Source organism: Danio aesculapii, chromosome 8, assembly GCF_903798145.1.
Source record: "Danio aesculapii chromosome 8, fDanAes4.1, whole genome shotgun sequence".
Lineage (NCBI taxonomy): Eukaryota > Metazoa > Chordata > Actinopteri > Cypriniformes > Danionidae > Danio > Danio aesculapii.
Window position 1 is genome coordinate 2,361,200 of NC_079442.1, and position 25,388 is coordinate 2,386,587.

Genomic DNA, 25,388 nt, shown 5'->3' on the forward strand with positions numbered 1-25,388 from the left:
CAATCGGCTGACCCACCCTCCTCCGTCCCTAAACCCAACCAATGACGATTCACAAAAGCCGCCCAGAAAAAGAAAAGCCCTCGTCTGATTTTTACCACGTTTTCGGATTTTGACCACACTCTCACCCTGTGACGAACTTGTTCGCTTCATTTTTTGGATTTTGTTTTTGTTTTCTTACCTGATTTCTGGAACCGCTCTTCCCCGGACTCAAACCCGGTCGTCGTCGTCATCGTGGCAAGCGCCGAAGGGAACGGCGTCACACCGCCCCGCAGCGTTCACTTAAAAAAATGAAATGCAGCCGTACGTACCCCCGGCTACGTATTTCACGGTCTCCAGAAACGTCCACGGGACTACGTTCTCAGAATGAGCCTGGGTTGCACATATTGGATTATTAAGTGAAGCAAAGCCACACACATGCAACTTGATCTTCCGTTGTTAAATGAATTTGATAAAAATTGTGCAACATTTATACACTAGAAAGCATGCTTTATGCAGGAATTTAACTGATATGCTGCAACGGCCCCTTTAAATACAAGATCAATGTAGTGAATTTTGACGCTCTCGCCGCCGGAGCTGAAAGCAGACAGTGTTGTGGCCAGAGTGACGCTCTCTCTGCTTTCAGTGTGTACACACAGTAAGACAGCAGACAGGGTAACTTTAGCGACTTTACTGATAAGTGTTCTTCTCAATAGCTTTCTTTTTTGTAAAACTACAACAAAGAGGGGGGAAATATATATATATATATATATATATATATATATATATATATATATATATATATATATATATATTCACATTTACTTAAACGTGTTCAATTCACCCAGCAGTAAAGTTTTACTAATGCACATTTTTTTATACAAATCTTAATATGCAAATGATCAACATCAACAGCCTGAGGTATCAAGACATTTGTGCTGCCATTACATTACAAACCACAGGAGAGGGCAAATTCTCCAGCAGGATAGCGCTCCTTCTCATACTTCAGCCTCCACATCAAAGCTCCTGAAAGCAAAGAAGGTCAAGATGCTGCAGGATTGGCCAGCCCAGTCACCAGACATGAACATTATTGAGCACATCTGGGGTAAGATGGAGGCGTTGAAGATGAACACAAAGCATCTTAATGATTTCATGTATAGTCGTGAACACACTTGTTTGTAGAGCAAGTACTTTGACCGTTTATTATTCCTAGTCATTTCTCCCATAGGCAACTGGATAGGAAGTTGTAAAACAATCGCGAAAACCAGCGCACTTCCGCATAGCAGAATAAGGTCAATACTTTAATGTGATTCGTTCTAATTTTAGACTGGGGGAAACAAAAAAAACGAGTGTCGTGTTTTGTGCCGCCAACATTGGTTTGAATCCTGCATCATTTCCTGATCCCGTTCAGCCACATCCTCTCCATTTACTGTTCGCTTTACTTTACAGTCTCACTCAATTACACTTGAGTATCTGTGTTTGACCTCCCGTTTCTGACGGTTGTACAAAACAACAGAGCTGGATTAAGCAAACGGGAGAATCAGCTCTTAGTATTCATCCTTTATTTCTTTCCCAATCCCTCGTTCTCACACACACACACACACACACACATTCGCGCCGAGCTGTGTCAGATTGAGCCCATAAGGTCGCTATGCTAATGTGTTATTCTGTTCACTCCAGAACGTTCAATAATTCAGGAGACGGGTTTGCTTGGTATTCTGCTGCACCACCTTCAGTGTGTGTGTGTCAGTGTTTTAGTGTGTGTCAGCATGTGATAAGCAGGGCCAGTTGATTAAGTTAGTGTAGCGACGAGGCCTTCAATGGGAAAGTTGTGTGTCTTGAGGATTGGGATCCACACGAGCGATTGCGTGGGAGTTTTTTCAGCACGACACGGTGGAGAATTGTGGCTCTTGAAGGAGCGAGCAGTTGCACATGTCCCTGTTTTCTCTCAATCTTTTTGAGGTTTGTGTTGCGCAAGGCTCCGAGTCCCATCCAGAAATAAAAAACATGTCTAAATGTCAGACGCATCTAAAAATATATTTAAGTTTGTAGTAGGGTGGGCATAATACTGGAATCCGTTACCAATCGATACTGAGATTTTTAAAAAACATCCATTTCCTGCTAACATTTGGCTTATTGGCCATTATGTTCACGTGCTCAACAGAAATGACTGTGATTGGCATCAGTAAAGGTCATCAGTTCACCGAACTCACCGCTGTTTACTAAGTGTAACTATAGATACAGGGACACTGGAGCGTTTTAAAGCTGCGAAGATCAGCTGGTCTGTTTATAAGCTGACATACGAGTGATCTGCTGATGAATCGACTGATCTTCACTGCTTTAAAATACTCCAGCGTCCCTGTATCTGTGGTTACACTCAGTAAACAGCGGTGAGTTCGGTGAGCTGATGACCTTCACAGCCAATCACAGTCATTTCAGTTGAGCACGTGAACACAATGGCCAATCAGTGCTGTTTAAGAACGCGCTCAAAGTCATGTCTATAATGTTGGATTTAAAAAACTTCTCCTCTCTGTGATTGGTGTTTACTTGCGCAAGGGGCGGGGTCAACCTGTCGCATTTATTTTATAATGATATTTTATTCAGAACTTCCATTTTGTACAGAAAAAGTGGTCAAATTGGTTATTTCATGGTCTCTGGTTTTAAATGGTTACTATTAATTGGAATTAGTTTAGTATTAATAAAAATATTTCCAAATCCACTGGTGTATGTCAGATTTTTATTCTCACTTCTGTGTTATTTTTAGAAAAAAATTATGTACATTCGTAGTGGTGTTGTCACAACACTGGAAATCGGTACCAGTCGGTGCGGTAATTTTAAAAACATCCATTTCCCGCTAACAATTGAGCGCTGTTAAGCGTGTTCTTAAACAGCGGTGATTGGCCATTGTGTTCATGTGCTCAACAGAAATGACTGTGATTGGCCGTGAAGGTCATCAGTTCACCGAATTCACCGCTGTTTACTGAGTGTAACCACAGATACAGGGACACTGGACCATTTTAAAGACGTGAAGATCAGTCGATTCATCCGTGAATCGCTCATGTGTCAACTTATAAACAGATCAACTGATCTTCACAGCTTTAAATTGCTCCAGTGTCCCTGTATCTGTGGTTACACTCAGTAAACAGCGGTGAGTTTGCTGAACTGATGACCTTCACAGCCAATCACAGTAACTTCTGTTGAGCACGTCAACACAATGGCCAATCAGCGCTGTTTTGATGTGAGCTCAAATGTCAGCAGGAAATAAACACTTTCAGTATCAATTGTTATTGAATTTCAGTATCGTGACCGCACTAATTCATATACAATATATCTTAGTGATCATATTTAGTTATAAACAAAATGAACATTTATTTGCGTGTTAAATATAACATCAAACTCTTCATCTTTTGAAGTGAATATACACAGTTAAATTGCTGAGTCCATTCAACTCGAATTTAGGAAAAATATGGACAAACCCAACAATTCAGACCCCAACAAGTCAAAATTGTATTTAACCCTTTTATGACTTATTTTATGGGTTATTTGTGTAAAGACCTGCGTGCTGGACAAAGGGGGAACAGTTTAACCCAACTGTTGACTTTTTACATATTTTTTTGGATGGAAATAATCCAACATATAATGGAATGTAAGACTACATGATATCTAATACTAAAAGTCGGACACACTTTATTTTGATGGTCCGTTTGTAGAATTTAAGTTACATTACATCTACATACCAACTAATCCTCATTAGATTATGAGTAGACTGTTGGGTTAGTGTAACTTGACAACAGTTAGTTTAATGTCTGTTTAGCAGCAGTATCAGCAGATATTAAGCAGACAGTCTACTAATACTCTAATGGACCATCAAAATACAGTGTTAGCTAAAAGTCCACCGTGTGTGTGTGTGTTGCTGAAGTAGTAGAAAATGGGTAGTTAAAATGCAGGATGGTTTCTGCAAGGGTTAATGTGTGGCTTTGGGTTAGGTTATTGTATTTATAAGTGTGTGTGTGTGTGTGTGTGTGTGAATGCTGATGTCATGTTCTGCCCACTCTTGCATCCGCTTCCTGCCTCAGTGACAAACAAGGCTCAGCTATCCCAGCATGCCATGCATTCTCTTTCCCCCTTTTTCTCTCTTTGCTTTTTTCTCTTTGCTCCTTTTCTCAATCCTCAAAGACTCGGAACCTCCCACTGGAGAGAGAGAGAGAGACACACACACACACACACACACACACGCACACACCATAACACGCATATAGAGACAGACACAGACAAACACCAAAGCGCACACAGAGACAGACATACACACACACACACACACACATACATACCTGTACACACACACACCTAAACACACATACAGAGAAAAATACACACCCAGACAAACACCAAAGCGCACACACATGCAGACACACACACACAAACAGAGACACACACAGAGACAAACAGGCACACATACACACACATACAGAGACACGGACACACATAAAAACACACACAGACATACAGAGACACTCACATAATCACAGATATACATACGCACACGAACAAACACCAAAACATACAGAGACATACACACACACACACACACCAAAAAACATACACAGAGACAGACACACACACATACAATCACATATATATATATATATATATATATATATATATATATATACACACTCACACACCAAAACACACAGAGACATATACACACACAAACACCAAAACACACACACACACACACACACACATACATACAGAGAGACACAGACTAACAGGCACACATACAGAGACACAGACATACAGAGAGACGCACATAATCACGTATATACATGTGCGCACACACACACACACACACACACCAAAACACACACACACACACACACACAGACATACAGAGAGACACAGACTTAACAGGCACACATACAGAGACACAGACACGCACAAAAACACACACACAGACATACAGAGAGACGCACATAATCACGGATATACATGCGCGCACACACACACACACAAACACACAGGGACATATACACACAGACAAACACCAAAGCACACACACACACACACGGACAGACAGACACGCACACATACAGAGACACACACACACACATACACACACACACACACACACACACACACACACAGAGGAGGTGGTTTGGTATGTTGGTAACTCTTGTACTATGTGTGTGTGTGTGTGTGTGCATGTGTGTGCGTGTGTGTGTGTGTGTGTGTCCAGCATCAGGTCTTCTTAAACCCTCCGCCAGCTCACACACACCGTTCAGTTTTCCCTCTGCTTTTCTCCAAGTGCTCTAGATAGTGAACACTAAAGCGTCCTCAGCTTGGCAGTGTGTGTGTGTCTGTGTGTGTGTGTGTCTGTGTGTGTGTGTGTGTGTGTGTGTGCGTGCGTGCGTGCGTGCGTGCGTGCGTGCGTGCGTGCGTGCGTGTGTGTGTGTGTGTGTGTGTGTGTGAATAGTTGTCAGCTTGTTAGCGAGTGTTAAAGGCTGTTGGCTTTTGCTGGAGGGAGCAGCTCTGCCCTCTGTTGACCAGATCTGCAGCAGAACACAACACTGTCTGACTGGACAAGCAATGAATGAATCAATCAATCATTCAGTGAACGAATGAATGAATCAGTGAATGAGGCAATTTTAAAAAGAGCACAATCTGATTTAAATTTAAAGCGACAGTCACCAAAATGACACAATATCAAAGCCTAAAAGGGTCAGTTTCAGAGAGTTATTAAACATTATCTGTGGGATATTGAGCTGAATGAATCAATGAATGAACAAATTGATTGAATGAATGAACGAACGAATCGAATTAATTAATGAATGAATGAATCGTATTAATAAATGAATGAATAAATCAATGAATGAATCAATGAATGAATTCTGAAAATGTCATTTGAATTTAAAGTGACTCACCAAAATGACACAATTAGGAGCAAATTTATTTATTTATTTATGCTGTTTCAGAGAGTTCTAAAACATTATCTGTGGTATTTTGAGCTGAATGAATCAATGAGTGAACGAATTGAATAAATGAATGAATGAATAAATGAATCAATCAATGAATAAACAAATCAATCAATCAATGATTGAACGAATCAATTAATGAATCAATGAAGGAATGAGTGAACCAATCAATTGAATCAATTAATCGATGAACAAATGAATGATTCAATGAATGAACATATGAATGAATGAATTCTGAAAAGAGCACAATCTCCTTTAAATTTAAAGCGACAGTCACCAAAATGACACAATTGGGATCAAAGCCTACAAGGGTCAGTTTCAGAGAGTAATTAAACATTATCTCTGGGATTTTGAGCTGAATGAATCAATAAATGAACAAATCGATTGAATGAATGAACGAATCAAATTAATAAATGAATGAATGAATTCTGAAAATTTCATTTGAATTTAAAGTGACAGTCACCAAAACTACACAATTAGGAGCAAATTTATTTATTTATTTATGCAGTTTCAGAGAGTTAGAAAACATTATCTGTGGTATTTTGAGCTGAATGAATCAATGAGTGAACGAATTGAATGAATGAATGAATCAATCAATCAATGAATAAACAAATCAATCAATCAATGACCGAATGAATCAATCAATGATTGAACGAATCAATTAATGAATCAATGAAGGAATGAATGAACCAATCAATTGAATCAATTAATCGATGATAAAATGAATGATTCAATGAACGAATGAATGAATAAATGAATTCTGAAAAGAGCACAATCTCCTTTGAATTTAAAGCGACAGTCACCAAAATGACACAATTAGGATCAAAGCCTAGAAGGGTCAGTTTCAGAGAGTTATTAAACATTATCTGTGGTATTTTGAGCTGAATGAATCAATGAGTGAACGAATCAAATTAATGAATAATTGAATCAATCAATGAATAAACAAATCAATCAATCAATGACCGAATGAATGAATGAATCAATCCATCAATGATTGAACAAATCAATTAATGAATCCATAAAGGAATGAATGAACCAATCAATTGAATCAAATAATCGATGAACAAATGAATGATTCAATGAACGAACAAATGAATGAATTCTGAAAAGAGCACATTTGAATTTAAAGCGACAGTCACCAAAATGACACAAAGCCTAGAAGGGTCAGTTTCAGAGTTATACAGCATGATCTGTGGGATTTTGAGCTAAAACATCACACACACACACACACACTCTTGTACGTCTTGTAAAAAGAGGCATAATAGGTCTCCTTTAAAATAACGATCAACCTCAGTATCAGTGCTTCTCATTGTAAGTCCTGAGGGGAGAGTGAGCTGCTCTATATTTCCTTTCCTCACCTTATAAAGCGGCTCTGCTCTCTCTCTCCCAGAACTCCAGAACGCCTGCTTCTCTGTGGGTTTTCAGCAATGTTTTCAGCACGATGAAATATTGATGCAGTCATTCCCCAGTCCTACAGATGTGCTGCCCGAACCACAACATCTCTCACTAACAAACACACAACGGTGAACCAGTTAGTGGAACTTTCCAGCCATCGGTGAAGCTTTTTCATCCTCTAACTCATTCTGATAGCAAGTGCATTACATGTACAGTCGAGGTCAGAATTATTAGCCCTCCTGTAATATTTTCCCCAATATCTGTTAAAGACAGAGCTATTTAGAGAACATAATAGTTATAATAACTCATAATATTTGACTAGATACTAGTATTCAGCTAAAGTGACATTTACCCAGGTTAATTAGGGTAAAATTAGGGTAATTATGTAAGTCAACAGTATATATTATGAACTTCTCTAAGTTTTTTGAAGTGCCTCGAATGATTTGTTGTGCTAAATCTTGTGTTCTCTGGGATATAATACGATGTAGGGTGTGAGATGCACAATTTTCCCAACATTCCCTGGTGCACGGCCAGATTGCTTCATGCTCTTCAGTCAGAAAAACAGACGTATATCTTGTAATCCATCATACAGCACACACACTCTTCTCTGTTTAGCTATGAGCTGTTGTGGTTTTGCATACTGACATACACAAGTGCTCATAGAAACTCACAGCACAGATAATGAAATGAAAAGTATGGCAAGTGTTTCTCAATTAGAAGGCTTCAGATGGAGTTATTCAAGAGGAGGAAAGTGTTGGTTATAAAAACGAAGAGCAAATATGTTAATTACAAGCTATAAAACCGATTAAAAACAAAAGAATAAAGATTCTAATTGAGTAAACGGGGCTGGGTATGCAGTGGAATTACATTTAGTGTTTGGGACAGACAGATGGATTTATTTATTTTAATATTTTATTTTATTTAATGAAAAAATAAATGTAAATAAAATAAATACATTAAAATAAACTAATGGAAAAAATAAAATGAGTACACTGAAGTTTTACTTATTTATTTTAATCTATTTATTTTAGTGACATTTATTTTTTCAGAAATTTATTTTAATATATATTTATTTTCTTTACATTTATTTTTATGTTTATTTATTTTAAATTATTTTAATTTATTTGTATTTTATTTACATTTATTATACGTTTATTTATTTTAATTTGTTTAATTCAATGTATTTATTTTTTATTTACATTTGTATACGGTTATTTTAAAAATTTATTTTCTTGTATGTATTTTATTTACATTTCTTTTTATTTGTTTGTTTATTTTAAATGATTTAATGTATATGCATTTAATTTACATTTATTAGACGTTTATTTATTTTAACTTATTTTAATGTTTATTTTTTATTTTATTTTAATGTGCTTATTTATTTACTTTAATTACATTTATTTTTTAGAAATTAATTAATTTATTTATTCTGATGTGTTTATTTTATTTACATTCATTTTTTCATAAATTTATTTATTTATTTTAATGTATTTATTTTTTATTTTAGGTGCATTAATTTTTTCATAAATTTATTTATCTATTTATTTTAATGTGCTTATTTATTTATTTTAATTACATTTATTTTTTAGAAATTTAATTATTTATTTATTCTGATGTGTTCATTTTATTTACATTCATTTTTTCATAAATTTATCTATTTATTTTAATGTATTTCATTTACATTTGTTTTTATACATTAGTTTTTAATTCATTGATTTTAATGTATTTATTTATTTATCAATTTAGTTACATACATTTTTTCATAAATTTATTTATCTATTTATTTTAATGTATTAATTTAATTTACATTTATTTTTATATGTTTATTTATTTTAAACAATTTATTTTTATGTATTTATTTTATTTGAATTTCTTTTTATACATTAGTTTTTTTAATTCATTGTTTAATGTATTAATTTATTTTAGTTACATTTATTTTATGCTTTTTTATTTATTGTATTTTAATTTGTTTATTTTATTTACATTTATTTTTCAAAAGTTTACTTATTTTTATTTTATTTTAATGTGTGTATTTATTTATATTTATTTTTCAAAAGTTTATTTATTTATTTTTATTTTAATGTGTGTATTTATTTATATTTATTTTTCAAAAGTTTATTTATTTATTTTTATTTTAATGTGTGTATTTATTTATATTTATTTTTCAAAAGTTTATTTATTTATTTTTATTTTAATGTTTATTTATTTATTTTAGTTATTTTAGTAAATAAACTTATTTTAGTTTTTTTACTTTTTTAATGTATTTATTTTAGCTACATATAATTTTTTCATAAATTTATAAATTTATTTTATTTATGTGTATTTTTTCATAAGTTTCTTAATTAATTTTAATGAATATTGGTGTCAATATCATGATTATACAGTGACAAAAGCTTCAGAAATTAATGGCAGGAAGAAAGTGTCGATACCTTCATAAGCCCATGGAAAAAGCCTATGCGAAAGTGAATGGCTGTGATTCCAATCAGTGACTTGCATGAGCAACAGCGACGCTAACTCTTACAAACAGCACTTTATATGTTTAATGCTGATGTCCTGACTCTCTTCTCTCTCTCTCTCTCTCTCTCTTTCAGTCTAATAAGGTCCCGGTGGTCCAGCACGCACACATGCACCCGCTGACACCCCTCATCACATACAGCAATGAGTTTCCTCCAGGAACTCCTCCAGCACACCTCTCGCCTGAGATACTCGACCCAAAGACAGGTATCACACACACTACACACACACTAGGGATGCATAATATTGGAAAAATCTGAATTATTAGCCCCCCAGTATATTTCCCCCCAATTTCTGTTTAACAGAGAGAAAATTTGTTCAACACATATGTAAACATAATAGTTTTAATAACTCATTTATAATAACTGATTTCTTTTCTTTTTGCCATGATGACAGCACATAATATTAGACTAGATACTCTTCAAGACACTAGTATTCAGCTTAAAGTGACATTTAAAGGCTTAACTAGGTTAATTAGGGTAAAGTTAGGGTAATTAGGCAAGTCATTGTATAACAGTGGTTTATTCTGGAGACAATCCAAAACTAATATTGCTTAAGGGGGCTAATAATACTGCTAAATAGTAAATAGTGCTTTATGGCTTTCTGGGGAGTCTAACATTATTGAAATATTTCATATATATATATATATATATATATTAGAGGTGTGAACCTATACTGGTCTCACGGTTCGGTTACGGTTATCATGCCATCGATTCGTTCAATTCGATATTTCGGTGCATCACGGTGCACTGACGATGCTTTCCATACACAGTGTTGTATTTTGGGGGGTGGGGCTATATCAAGCTATCTGTATAAACACACACACACATGGACACACAGCACCACACTGTCTCTCATTCACACACATACACAGACATAGACAGCAACAAACAAACAAACAAACACACGCAGTCACATACACACACACACGCCATGCGCGCTTGCTTGCTTGCTTGCTCGGGAGCGATATTGTAAGACCGCCAACTTACCGCCAAGTTATCGACCGCTCCAGCGCTTTATTCGGAAATTTATTCCCACGCCGCATGAAATCTGGTCGGGTCCCGCGACGATGCTCAGGTACAGCCGCAGGAATGCATACAGCCGAGAAGAAAGAGAGGGGAGGAAGAGTTACGCCAGCAGGTGAAATGGGCCACAGTGAGAGAGAGAAATGGAGTACTTGCATTTCCTCAATCGCAAAGAAATAGGGGCTTCTGCTGTAAGTGCGAGTGAAAGACTGTCCAGAAAACACACACGCAGTGAATTTTATAAGTAGTCGGCACCTGTAGTGTCGTAAATACCCGCGCTCGCCTCCCTCACGACAGAGCGCAAATAAGATAAATGGTGTCATTACATGATAACGGGTTATGATTATTTCTGAACCGATACCGAATTGTCCGCGTCTGCATCGCGGTGCACAGAAGAAACAATTAATTTTGACACCCCTAATATATATATATATATATATTATAAAAAAAATTTTAAACATACACAGATTCAAAGATAACCACATGTCAACAGGGAGATTGCAAAAGAGCAGCTTCTGCTTTAAACTAGGCTGACTGAATATCTACTATTAAATATCTACTAATCAAAAATATATAGACACATGTAAAACACAGTAAAACAGCCTAAATCTGGTGAAACGTGTTGATCTGATGGCGGTTGAGTTTGCCGCTGAATATTATTGGGAGATCACTGACAGGAGCAGTGAACAGCTCCGCCAGAGCGCGTCTCAAGCTCATATGCAAGTTTATTTTACATTCTATGGCAGAAACACATGTATTGAGCCTTGCTAGATCCTCCTGCATTGGCGCTCGTCTGTTATAAAACACTCACAGGACATTAATTTGAACCATGCTGATATAATAAATAATACACAGAGACTTTCACTTCAGTTTGTGAATGAACAGACTTATGTGTACTAGTTGCAGACGCGATCATGAGGCCGAGTTTGAGGTAATCAATCACAGAACAGGGAAAAAAGTGCATTACTTGGATCATTTTAATATACCATAAGAATAATGAAATCCAGAAATTATAGTATAATATTGAGAGCTAATTTGAAGCTATCTCGCGGCCCACCTGCAGGATCACTAAGGATCACTAGCTGTTTGTTTCTACATATAGCCTGAAAGTAAAGTCAATTTAGACACACATGTTGTATAGTAACCTCTGGAAGAGCTAATCTGAGAATACTGTAGGTCAGATTACACTAAATATCCCTCAAAACTTAAATATGTTTGATTAATAGATTAGATGTCATTTAAATAAATGCATCAACTTGACTGAAGCGTGTTACACAAACTAACATCACTGAAAAATGTAACCCCCCTTGATGGACAATGTTTAATTCACACACTGAGAGTTATCACACCCTAACAGACTCCACCTCCTCAACATTTCTATTGTCAAATCTGACAGCTGGAGGGGCGTGGTTAAGTGTTAGCCACGCCCACTAGCTCAGACAGACCCAATCTGAGAATTTACAAACAAACAGGAAGTGCATTTTCAGATTTCAATTAGGAGAGTGAACTATTTCTTTGTCTTGTTGACATGCACAGATGAATTATGAATCAATATGGCTGGTTTTGATTTGATGTGATTGGCTGACCTGATTGGTGTGTCTCTGCTTCAGGTATTCCTCGGACGCCCCATCCGGCAGAGCTCTCGCCGTATTACCCTTTGTCTCCAGGAGCCGTGGGGCAGATCCCGCATCCACTGGGCTGGCTCGTTCCTCAGTGAGTATCTGTAAAGAAACCATTACAAATACTCCAATAAGTTCTTCTCAGGAGTGGTACTTTAATAACCCTCCTGTTGTGCAGGAATTCTGTATACACCGATCACCCTTTGGGTCAAAAATAAACCGCATTCTCTAAACCTGTAAAATACAGCAGATACATTTAATTTCAATACTCAAATCTATTTATCACGAAGAAACAAGCTCATCTTCATCACCAACTGTCTGGGATTTTCCTCATCAGTGTGGAGATTTCATTAGAGAGCAACACTCACTTCTGACTGAAGTAAAGGGTGGATTCTCTAATACTTGATGTACCTGCATGAGTGTAAGACAGTATTTATAAAGGATAAGCAGCAGATTTCCTATTGTGTGTGTGTGTGTGTGTGTATTTGAGGTGTGTTTTCTATCTGTTGGGTCAAAATGGAGCCGAAGGACAACCGTTGTAGCCTAAATTTGCACAGCCTTCAGGAAAATGGTTCATTTTTTTTCTAATGTTGTGGTCATTTTAAGAAAAAGTCGCCAAACTTCAGGATGAAAAGCATTATTTAGGTGTTTTTCTGCTGTTAAAATGATCATATTTGAGCAGTGGGTTAACAAGAGGGTGAAGTGGTTTTAATAATGATCACTTTAGCTTGTGTATTTTAGTGCTGTATCTGTACTTTTACTGTTTTCATCAACCTGCAGTCACTCCTGACCAAATATTTATGATCAAACAAATAGTGTGCGTGGAAATGTGGAGGAAAAGAAGCATTTTCAGATGTCTCTGGATTGTTGTCGACGTAGCCTTGATTTAGGCCCAATCCCAATTTTATTTTTGTACCCCTAGCCCTAACAGAGTGTGAAGGGGAAGGGCTTCAAATTTTACCCCTAAGAATTGGGAGAGCACTACAGCACCTGCACACGTCATCATGTCATCGCGATCTCTTGCTTCATATGAGATCAGACGATCACGACTGCTGTAGTTATTCTAGTTGTGTTATTTATTGGTATTTATCTTCAGGAAATCACTGAAGGCAACGATATCATGTTATCATAATGATCAAATGTGGCCATATTCATCTATGTAGACACACGAAAACAGCATTAACATTACAGCAGACACTGTTAAAAGCTCATTCCCAGCCACTAGACTATTCTGACAGGGGATTTGAGTGTCAGTATGATGTGGGACTGCTGTACAGGAGTGATTATTGATTATAGATCGCCAAATTTAACGGGTTTTATTGTAGGTTTTTTAAAGCATGACAGTAAAACATGAACGCGGTTATTAATATATATTAAAACGTGTTTATTTGTTCTAAAAATTCATAATAATGACTAAAAATACTAATTTGTGGATCTCCTTATTTCCGGGTGCAGCTATACTGCAGTTATGGCAGGTGTATTCTGGGAAATTTTTATACCTCTTGGTTTCAAGTGTGCTCCTGAATAATCTCCCTTTCAAGGGCTATCTACCCCTTCTCCTTAGCCCTACGCCTTCAAGATGAAGAGAATTGGGACACCCCTACCCCTTCACGTGAATGAGCAAAATGAGGAAAAGGGCTAAGGGGTAGAATTGGGCCTTAGATCCACACCTCCTCTGATTGGACCATTTCTCTGTGTGTGTGTGTGTGTGTGATTATAGGCAGGGGCAGCACATGTATCCCATCACCGCCGGGGGTTTCCGTCACCCATATCCAGCTCTAGCCATGAACGCATCCATGTCCAGGTGAGTGTTTTTTAGATTCATCGTTGTAAGCCTGGTTTATACTTCTGTGTCGAGTGATCGGCGTGACCCGCAGCGCCTGCCTTGCACGTAGCTGTGCATTTCTACTTCTGTTTGTGTTGCTCTGCAGTAACACTTCTGAAACACTAGCTGGTTTTTATGTTCCTCTGTGTCGAGTTTCTTCATGGGAGTTTAGTTTTTCTGAATGCTATTTTACTGTAGAAGTAGCTCAGCTTGTGTATATCAGATATTTTCAATATTAGCTTAATTTTTAAAAAAAAAAAGTTGTATTTGTTCGACAACTGCACATGCTTAAAAATAATGAAGTGATGCCAAACTGATGCCAGCTGATTTGACAGTGTTCACAGGAATGAATGTGTCTCTTCTGAATACCGGGATCTATATTTAATGCAAACTCATGGAAAGTTAATAGTGGATTTTTACATTTACATTGCTGCAGCCACAGTCCAACATGCTCCAGAAGAAATGGAGCTGAATGGACAATGGCTCTTAATTTAGTGCTAGCTCTGGATTAAATAAGAATGATCTGTAGTGATCCTCGCTCATCATGTGTGTGAGCGATTGTTGAATAATTCATACAGAGTTCATCGTGATCAATAGCCCGTCCTCTTCTAGACCTTTACACACACGTTGTCGATTCAAGCACGAGTGTCTGCTTCTCCACAGAGAGACTCGACTTTTAGAAAAGTGTTTGATTCAAATCCTTTAGCTCTGGGGTCTCATTTATAAACGTTGCATACGGACAAAACAAGAGTGTAAATGTGCGTACGCTAAAAAAGTTGACGATAGATTGTAGGTAAAACTCCAAGTAAACATATTTAACTTAAATATGGACTTGATTAAAGCACTTTAGTTCATCATATGAGCCATAATAATTAATGAATTAAACGTTAATCATTTTATAAATCAGACCCCCAAACAGAAATATTGTTATTTGATTTGCTGTAACCATAGCGATATTGTTGGCTGTCAATAGTGTGTGTAGTGATAAAATACGACACGCAGCTCGCACAGAAACTCCCCTGTATATAAACATGAATGATAATATGGAAAAAATACTGTGGTAATGAACCACACTAAAGTGTGTTATACTGTATATATTATAATGAATGCAGAATCATACTGTGGTATTAACTATTGTGAAGCTGTAATATACTGCAGTATTGTTTAGTTTTTACTATAGTAAACTGTGGTGTATTGTAGTATAATATACCCTATAGTTATAGAAAACTACTGTATGGGCTCAATTGCTTATATTACAGTATGTGTTACCGTAGCAACTGTAGGATCACTGCAACAGAGTAATTACTATAGTTGTTGTTACCGTAGTAACTGTAGAATCACCACAACAGAGTAATTACTATAGTTGTTGTTACCGTAGTAACTGTAGAATCACCACAACAGAGTAATTACTATAGTTGTTGTTACCGTAGCAATTGTAGAATCACCACAACAGATTAATTATTTTAGTTGTTGTGTTGCCATAGCAACTTTAGAATCATCACAACAGATTAATTACAATAGTTGTTGTGTTGCCATAGCAACTTTAGAATCATCACAACAGATTAATTACAATAGTTGTTGTGTTGCCATAGCAACTTTAAAATCATCACAACAGATTAATTACTATAGTTGTTGTGTTGCCATAGCAACTTTAGAATCATCACAACAGATTAATTACTATAGTTGTTGTGTTGCCATAGCAACTTTAGAATCATCACAACAGATTAATTATGGTGGCTTGAAAAGCCAGCATACTGTTATCTATCTTAAACTTATTATTATTCTTCTTCTTCTTCTTCTTCTTCTTCTTCTTCTTCTTCTTCTTCTTCTTATTCTTCTGAGACTAATTTCTAAGTGTATCTCCTCCTAGGCCTTTCAAGCTACATACTTCAAACTTTCGTCAAACCTTCAAACTGGTCTGACTCGGGTTGCTATATCTTTTCTAACTGATCCGACCTTGGGTTTTCCGAAAAACGACCCAGAAAAAACCCAAAAGTCCCATTGACTTAACATTGGGTCAAACTTTGTGAGCTCATAACTCTGCATCAGACTGTCCTACAGACTTCTAACTGGACTCATTTAACTCAGTCTAGCCAGCAGCCAATAACTGATGACTTTTTAACTTACTAGCCACTCCCTAGCAACCACTTACAGCACCCTAGCAACTGTCCCATAGACTTCCATTGTAAAAGACTCCCATTTACTTAACATTGGATCAACCTTTGTGAGCTCATAACTCTGCATCAGACTGTCCTACAGACTAGAGTCTGGCCTCATTCAACTCAGTCTAGCCAGCAGCCAATCACTGATTACCTTTAAACTTACTAGCCACTCCCTAGCAACCAATTTCAGCACCCTAGCAACTGTCCCAGAGACTGTGACTAGCTATTCTAACACATGCTAACAGTTTTAACATCTTACTGACATGCTAATCTTGCTAGAAAGGTGCTAGCAACACGATAGTGACATGTTAGTCATGCTAGTAACATGCTAATTCATGCTAGAATCATGCTAACAACATGCTAATTCATGCTAGAAACAAGCTGACTCATGCTAGAATCATGCTAGTAACATGCTAATTAATGCTAGAATCATGCTAGTTACATGCTAATTCATGCTAGAAACATGCTAATTCATGCTAGAATCATGCTAACAACATGCTAATTCATGCTAGAAACATGCTAATAACATGCTAATTCATGCTAGAATCATGCTAGTAACATGCTAATTCATGCTAGAATCATGCTAGTAACATACTAATTCATGCTAGAAACATGCTAGTAACATGGTAATTCATGCTAGAATCATGCTAGTAACATGCTAATTCATGCTAGAAACATGCTAGTAACATGCTAATTCATGCTAGAAACATGCTAGTAACATGCTAATCCATGCTAGAATCATGCTAGTAACATGCTAATTCATGCTAGAAACATGCTAGTAAAATGCTAATACATGCTAGAATCATGCTAGTAACATGCTAATTCATGCTAGAATCATGCTAGTAACATGCTAATTCATGCTAGAAACATGCTAGTAACATGCTAATTCATGCTAGAATCATGCTAGTAACATGCTAATTCATGCTAGAATCATGCTAATAACATGCTAATTCATGCTAGAAACATGCTAGTAACATGCTAATTAATGCTAGAAACATGCTAGTAACATGCTAATTCATGCTAGAATCATGCTAGTAACATGCTAATTCATGCTAGAAACATGCTAGTAACATGCTAATTCATGCTAGAATCATGCTAGTAACATGCTAATTCATGCTAGAATCATGCTAATAACATGCTAATTCATGCTAGAATCATGCTAATAACATGCTAATTCATGCTAGAAACATGCTAGTAACATGCTAATTCATGCTAGAATCATGCTAGTTACATGCTAATTCATGCTAGAATCATGCTAGTTACATGCTAATCCATGCTAGAATCATGCTAGTAACATGCTAATTCATGCTAGAAACATGCTAGTAACATGCTAATTCATGCTAGAATCATGCTAGTAACATGCTAATTCATGCTAGAATCATGCTAATAACATGCTAATTTATGCTAGAAACATGCTAGTAACATGCTAATTAATGCTAGAAACATGCTAGTAACATGCTAATTCATGCTAGAATCATGCTAGTAACATGCTAATTCATGCTAGAAACATGCTAGTAACATGCTAATTCATGCTAGAATCATGCTAGTAACATGCTAATTCATGCTAGAATCATGCTAATAACATGCTAATTCATGCTAGAATCATGCTAATAACATGCTAATTCATGCTAGAAACATGCTAGTAACATGCTAATTCATGCTAGAATCATGCTAGTTACATGCTAATTCATGCTAGAATCATGCTAGTTACATGCTAATCCATGCTAGAATCATGCTAGTAACATGCTAATTCATGCTAGAATCATGCTAGTAACATGCTAATTCATGCTAGAATCATGCTAGTAACATGCTAATTCATGCTAGAATCATGCTAATAACATGCTTATTCATGCTAGAATCATGCTAGAAACATGCTAATTCATGCTAGAATCATGCTAGTAACATGCTAATTCATGCTAGAAACATGCTAATTCATGCTAGAATCATGCTAGTAACATGCTAATTCATGTTAGAATCATGCTAATAACATGCTAATTCATGCTAGAAACATGCTAATTCATGCTAGAATCATGCTAATAACATCCTAAATCATGCTAGAAACATGCTAGTAACATGCTAATTCGTGCTAGAAACATGCTAGTAACATGCTAATTCATGCTAGAATCATGCTAGTAACATGCTCATTCATGCTAGAATCATGCTAATAACATGCTAATTCATGTTAGAAACATGCTAATTCATGCTAGAATCATGCTAATAACATGCTAGTAACATGCTAATTCATGCTAGAAACATGCTAGTAACATGCTAATTCATGCTAGAATCATGCTAGTAACATGCTAATTCATGCTAGAAACATGCTAGTAACATGCTAACTCATGCTAGAAACATGCTAATAACATGCTAATTCATGCTAGAATCATGCTAATTCATGCTAGAAACATGCTAGTAACATGCTAATTCATGCTAGAATCATGCTAGTTACATGCTAATTTATGTTAGAATCATGCTAGTTACTTGCTAATTCATGCTAGTAACATGCTAATTCAGACTCTGCTTTTCAAGCCACCATAAAGTTTGTCCTCAAACTTTAATATCTAGTTACAATAGTTGTTGTGTTCCCATAGCAACTTTAGAATCATCACAACATATTAATTACTAGTTGTTGTGTTGCCATAGCAACTTTAGAATTATCACTACAGATTAATTACTATAGTTGTTGTGTTGCCATAGCAACTTTAGAATCATCACAACAGATTAATTACAATAGTTGTGGTGTTGCCATAGCAACTTTAGAATCATCACAACAGATTAATTACAATAGTTGTTGTGTTCCCATAGCAACTTTAGAATCATCACAACAGATTAATTACTAGTTGTTGTGTTGCCATATCAACTTTAGAATCATCACTACAGATTAATTACTAGTTGTTGTGTTGCCATAGCAACTTTAGAATCATCACAACAGATTAATTACTTGTTGTGTTGCCATAGCAACTTTAGAATCATCACAACAGATTAATTACTAGTTGTTGTGTTGCCATAGCAACTTTAGAATCATCACAACAGATTACTTGTTGTGTTGCCATAGCAACTTTAGAATCATCACAACAGATTAATTACTTTAGTTGTTGTGTTGCCATAGCAACTTTAGAATCATCACAACAGATTAATTACTAGTTGTTGTGTTGCCATAGCAACTGCAGAATCACAACAGATTAATTACTGTAGTTGTTGTTGTTACCATAGCAACTGTAGAATCAACGCAACAGATTATTATAGTTGTTGTGTTGCCTGTAGAATCATCATAACAGATTAATTATTAAAGTTGTTACCGTAGCAACTGTAGAATCCCCACAACAGATTTAATTCTAATATTTTACTATAGTACGGTTTAAGAACACTATAGTATTTAGTCTAAATTACTCCTGCAGTAATTAATCTAATTTTCTCTTGTTCAAACTTTCTGAACTCCCATTGGTCTTTGGTGATGATGTAATAAGTGGGTGTGGCTTTAAGGCTCCATCCCATCTATGTAAAATTGTCTGTGGAGGTCAGATGTGAGTCCAGAAAGCATCCAATAGCCATATGCAGGATCTATAATTCTCCAACAACACAAGAACAGATGAGCTCACTATAATCATTTGAAAATTGATTCAAATCAAGACATATTTACATGTAAACATAAGCAGAATATCAGTGTTTACAGATATCCACCTTCTTTTTAACTCTAAGCAAAGAGTGAATGAGAAGCTTGATTCATCTATGGCAGAATCCAGAACAGTGAATGGTGAAGATGTGTGTGCTTTTCTTACTGATTTTCCTCTTTCTTTCTTCTTCAGTTTGGTGTCCAGTCGCTTTTCTCCTCACCTCGTCCCTCATCATCCTCATGGTCTTCATCAGACGGGCATCCCTCACCCGGCCATCGTCTCTCCAGTCATTAAACAAGAACCCAACGGAGAGCTCAGTCCGCCAGTTAACAGGTAAGTCAATCAGGGATGCACCCAAATGAAAATCCGCTCAATATTCGCACGCCACTACAAAGCCTGTCAAATAGCGCCAAATTACAAGATTAGACTAGCTTTAAAGTCTGATCGCAGCACAACCATACACACAAACTCATTTGGTGTCTAAACTAAAGGATAGCAATGGATGCGGGATGTGTGGGTCTTAAAGGGCCAGCAGACTAATAGACTCAACATACTGCGCTTGCCATTAAGGGATAATTCACCCCAAAATGTGTATTCCGTCAATATTTGCTCACTCTCTACCCTGTATTAATTTATTCTTATCAATTTAATGTTAATAAAACAACAAAACGTCTGTTTTTTTTTATTATTATAATCATAATAAAATTGTGATATTTCTGGGAGATATCGTGAAATGATATTTTTGCCATATCACCCAATCCTATTTTCAGTGGCCTAAAGCTCTGTTGCATCTCCACTAATGATGTTTGATTCAACTAAAGGCTAATAGCGCTAATTCTGGAGTGTGAAGAGGTCAAAGGAAAAACATCTTATCTATTGTATTTAACCATATACATAGTCAGTCATGGTTCATTTCAAACTGTTTTGGGTTGTTTTACCTTAGGAGGGACAAGATTAGAGATGTTGATTGGTTAAAGGTGCTGTATGTAAGTGTTTGACTCTTGTAAAGCATAAAAACACAATAATATGTTTGCAGATATTTAAGAAACATGCTCAGTGAACATCCTTGTTTATCTGAAAAACAATGCTGAAGTCAGATATTCGGCTTTGAAAATGTGCGTTACGTGCCGGAATGTCTTTGTTTTAGGGGTTTTTAACCCGCCCACTGCCAGTTTAGCCAATTATATTTCAGCCCTTCGGATTGAAACACAAATTTCAATCAAGGCTCTCAAATCATGCGCTCCTGACTGAAATGCGACCTCTGGTGGATAGTAGCAGACTCTGAAATGAGACGCAGATTCAGAGTTCCACATAAGGTTATTAACTAGCAAATAATATAAATATTACGAACGTAAACTTAGATTAAATTAGGTGAGCAAGTTATATTGTAACCCCTTGTCTTAACAACACGCTACATGACAAGATTTGCAGTGATGAGCAATTTGGCTGATTTACACCAGACGTAACATGACAGAAATGTAAATACAGACATTGAGAAGCACAGAATAGTGCACTCACTGCACTCCGGCGACATGGTCAGGTTTATATTCTAATAAATACATATTAAACCTCTTTAACATTATTAAATGTAGATGCTGAATCACTGATATGTGTTGGTTTGCACTGAGTCTCAGTTCTGAAGTTCAATCTCAAACTGTTTATTTGATTTTCCAGATCTGAGCTGAACTCTGCTGCTGCTTTCAGTATTTGGCAATAAATATGACGTAAAATGGCGTTCAAACTGACATTAGCATTTAACACTGAATAAAGCACATGAGGTGTCCCTGAGCTGATCATTGTTTTCTGTTGTTCACCTGAGAAATTGAAGCTGTTTCTAATATATTAATTCGAGTTGTTTGTTAGGACAAAAACTCCTTTTAACATGGAGAATATTCCTTCTATCATGTGCCGTTGCTTTTATATAGAACACGACTTAAATCAGTCTTTAGGCTTGATAGTCACTCAGTCCTGTTGGTCAATCTGGCAACCTGCGCTTGCATTTGTTTTGATCCAGGAATGCAATACCAAGTTCAACCACTGGGTGTCAAACTTAAACACTGCACCTTTAACTTTAGCATTCAAACAACAGTTTACATAACATGTCGTCACTCTGGGGGGCAGTTTTTTTATTCTTAAAATCTTAAGTTCTCGCTAAACACTGTATAATATGTGCATGGCAGCTCTTTAAGCACAGTTACGGCCTCTCAGAATGTCGTTTTTGCTATCGATGTGTATTATCAATGACCAAAAATACGACTAATGCTTGTTTTATCTAAACACTCCTTCACATCTTTTCTCCCCCTTTTCTGTGTGTGTTTGCAGGAAGTCTCCAGGCCCCAATAAGAAAGAGGAGGACAAGAAACCCCACATAAAGAAGCCTCTGAACGCGTTCATGCTCTACATGAAGGAGATGAGGGCTAAAGTAGTGGCTGAGTGCACACTGAAAGAAAGCGCCGCCATCAACCAGATCCTCGGCCGCAGGGTCAGTTTCTCAACTCCTGTAATTAGGCTCCACAATATTTAGGCATAAAACCACACGTCTGTTATGTAAACATCAGCGTGTCCCACAACATCAACTTCCCTCCTACTCTACTGCAGGTCATCCAGTGCACTAAAAACAAAACTGAAAGTGCTCCGGCTTAGCCAATTGTTTTGCTTGCCTGCTTTAGGTTGGTGTTCAATAAAACTGATGTATATATTCATTCTTTTTTCTTCGGCTTAGTCCCTTTATTAATCAGCTGTCGCCACGGCGGAATGAACCGCCAACTTATCCAGCACATGTTCTACGCAGCGGATGTCCTTCCAGCTGCAACCCATTACTGGGAAACACCCATAAACACTCATTCTCACACACACACACACACACATTCACACACACACACACACACACATATATACACTACGGCCAACTTAGTTAATCAATTCCTCTATAGAGCATGTGTTTGGACCGTGGGGGAACTCGGAGCACCATGGTTGAGAATGTGGATGCCAACCAACTGACCCAGCCGAGGCTTGAACCAACGACCTTCTTGCTGTGAGGTGACAGTGCTAGCCACTGAGCCACCGTGAAGCCCCCTATATAGATTTGCATTTATTTACTCTGCATTAAAATTGACATGGTTTTCAGAAATGTCATGCTTTGATTTCACATTTATAATCATCAGAGGATCCTCAAACAATAATAATTATTACATTATATTACACACATACAATATAACATTATTCTATATGTATATATTACATTATACATTGTTATATATGTCTGTTTTCAGCTGGAAACAAACATACACACACAAAAAAATATGCCTCGGTGTTCATTTAACCTGGAATATCAGACCTTGAGATCAGATCTCAATGTGAACTACAAAACTTGCTTCTTAATCATCAGATAATAGTAAAGTTATAATGTTTATTAATAGTAATATGGGCGACACGGTGGCTCAGTGGTTAGCACTGTCACCTCACAACAAGAAGGTCGCTGGTTCGAGTCCCAGCTGGATCAGTTGGTGTTTCTGAGTGGAGTTTGCATGTTCTCCTCATGTTGGTGTGGGTTTCCTCTGGGTGCTCGGTTTCCCCTACAGCCCAAACACATGCACTATAGGTGGACTGATGAACTAAATTGGCTGTCGTGTATGAGTGTGTGTGTGTGAATGAGTGTGTATGGGTTTTTCCCAGTTCTTGGTTGCAGCTAGGCATCCGCTGTGTAAAACATATGGGAATAGTTGGCAGTTCATTCCGCAGTGGCGACCACTGATAACTAAAGGGACTAAGACGAAGGAATGAATGAATAATAGTAGTATTATAATGATTTATAAAGATTCACTGGAGTAATGATGTAGAACATTTAATCTTTCATAATGATCAATTAAATGCAGCAGTGGAGACAGAAGTAGACTTACCAGAAGCCCCATGATATATCGTTATGTGCTTTTAAATGTTTATATATATAGTGTGATTAGGGCCGGGCGGTATATTGAGTTCTGTGGTTATATCGATATGATTCCCCAACGCGATGCAGGATTATCTAATATCTTTGACTTACCACTCATACCTTTCGTTTGAGGCCACACGTGTGCATTCTGAGTGAAACAGACCTCTCCCAGGTATCACGCGAGCTCCACTTACGCGAGCTGACACATACACTGGCAAATGAATGATTCACTGTCATACAAACGTTATTTTCAAAATGAACGAATCATTCAAGAACGACTCATCGCTAAATGCGACATGGAGGAACATGCAGTGCCAGTGTTGTATTGACATCTGACTCCCCCTCGCGTGCACGCACATCACACAGCGCCTGCAGCTCTCACAGCGGTTTATCAGAAACCTTTCATCGATCATTTCTTGACAGCAAGAACGAACAAAGAAGCGTAATCAAATTGACAGGCAGCACCTGAATGTGTTCAAAAGAATTAAAGACGCCAAAATGGGGAGAGGGGTCTGGCTGCAGAGCTGGTGCAGTGCAGTCTGAGCTGCATCCAATGCTTTTTAATGTGCTCACCTAGTGATGCTTTATAAACAAATTTGGGGAGGAGCACGCGCAAAAGTTTCAGTATCAAATACGTCATTGACAATTATTCTATTATCCAATCAGTTCTTGACCAAACCCATATATATACCAAAGCTGTCTTACCTGCAGCATCTTATGACTTTAGCATCGCTCCACCACCCCGTCACCTCACCTCTTAAGCATTACAATCCCGGGGGGAGCGTTCTGGGGCCGGGCTAGATACTTCGCTCGAATCCCAATTCCTCTCTGTTTCCTGATAAGAGGAATAACTCGAGTTTGGGTGTCTTCCCCGAGCTCAGAGCCCTCTCCCCGGACAGCACGCCAAATACGCTATATTCTGAAACTATTGTAAGTGTGAACTCGTGAAACCCATCACAGTGACGTCACTCCCTACATTGAGTGCATTGTGTCTGACATTGCATCTCTGAGTGATGCCATCTCAGCTTGCATCATAAAGGTTGCATCCAGATACTATTGAAAATGAGACGAATTTATACCGCGTTTTAAAAGTGAAACCACCTCATATTGACTGATTATAAGTCAATATTCAGTACACGACGGTCTCTTCTTTACATTTACATAACACATTTAGCTCTGTGTTCTGGTCTGTTGTTGCATATTGACTTCAATTCCGTTAATATTCTAGTCACTGGATTTATTAATTCTGTTTAATTGATTGATTTATTTTAACCCCTTAACTGGAAGATGGGATTTGTATAAACGTTTGGTGGTTTAAACGATTATTAAAACTTAAAAATCTAAAGTCAAATAAA

General features: G+C 37.0%; 1 protein-coding gene across 1 annotated transcript in view; it reads left to right on the forward strand.

Moving 5' to 3' along the window:
- The window catches only part of tcf7l1b (transcription factor 7 like 1b), a 113,681-nt gene that overhangs the window by 81,929 nt on the left and 6,364 nt on the right, over positions 1-25,388 (forward strand). Inside the window, exons 5-9 of the mRNA XM_056464603.1 lie at positions 9,938-10,067; positions 12,496-12,598; positions 14,225-14,308; positions 20,295-20,435; positions 22,425-22,584. Of these exons, the coding sequence (XP_056320578.1) occupies positions 9,938-10,067; positions 12,496-12,598; positions 14,225-14,308; positions 20,295-20,435; positions 22,425-22,584 (618 nt within the window). The remainder of the gene's footprint in view (positions 1-9,937; positions 10,068-12,495; positions 12,599-14,224; positions 14,309-20,294; positions 20,436-22,424; positions 22,585-25,388) is intronic.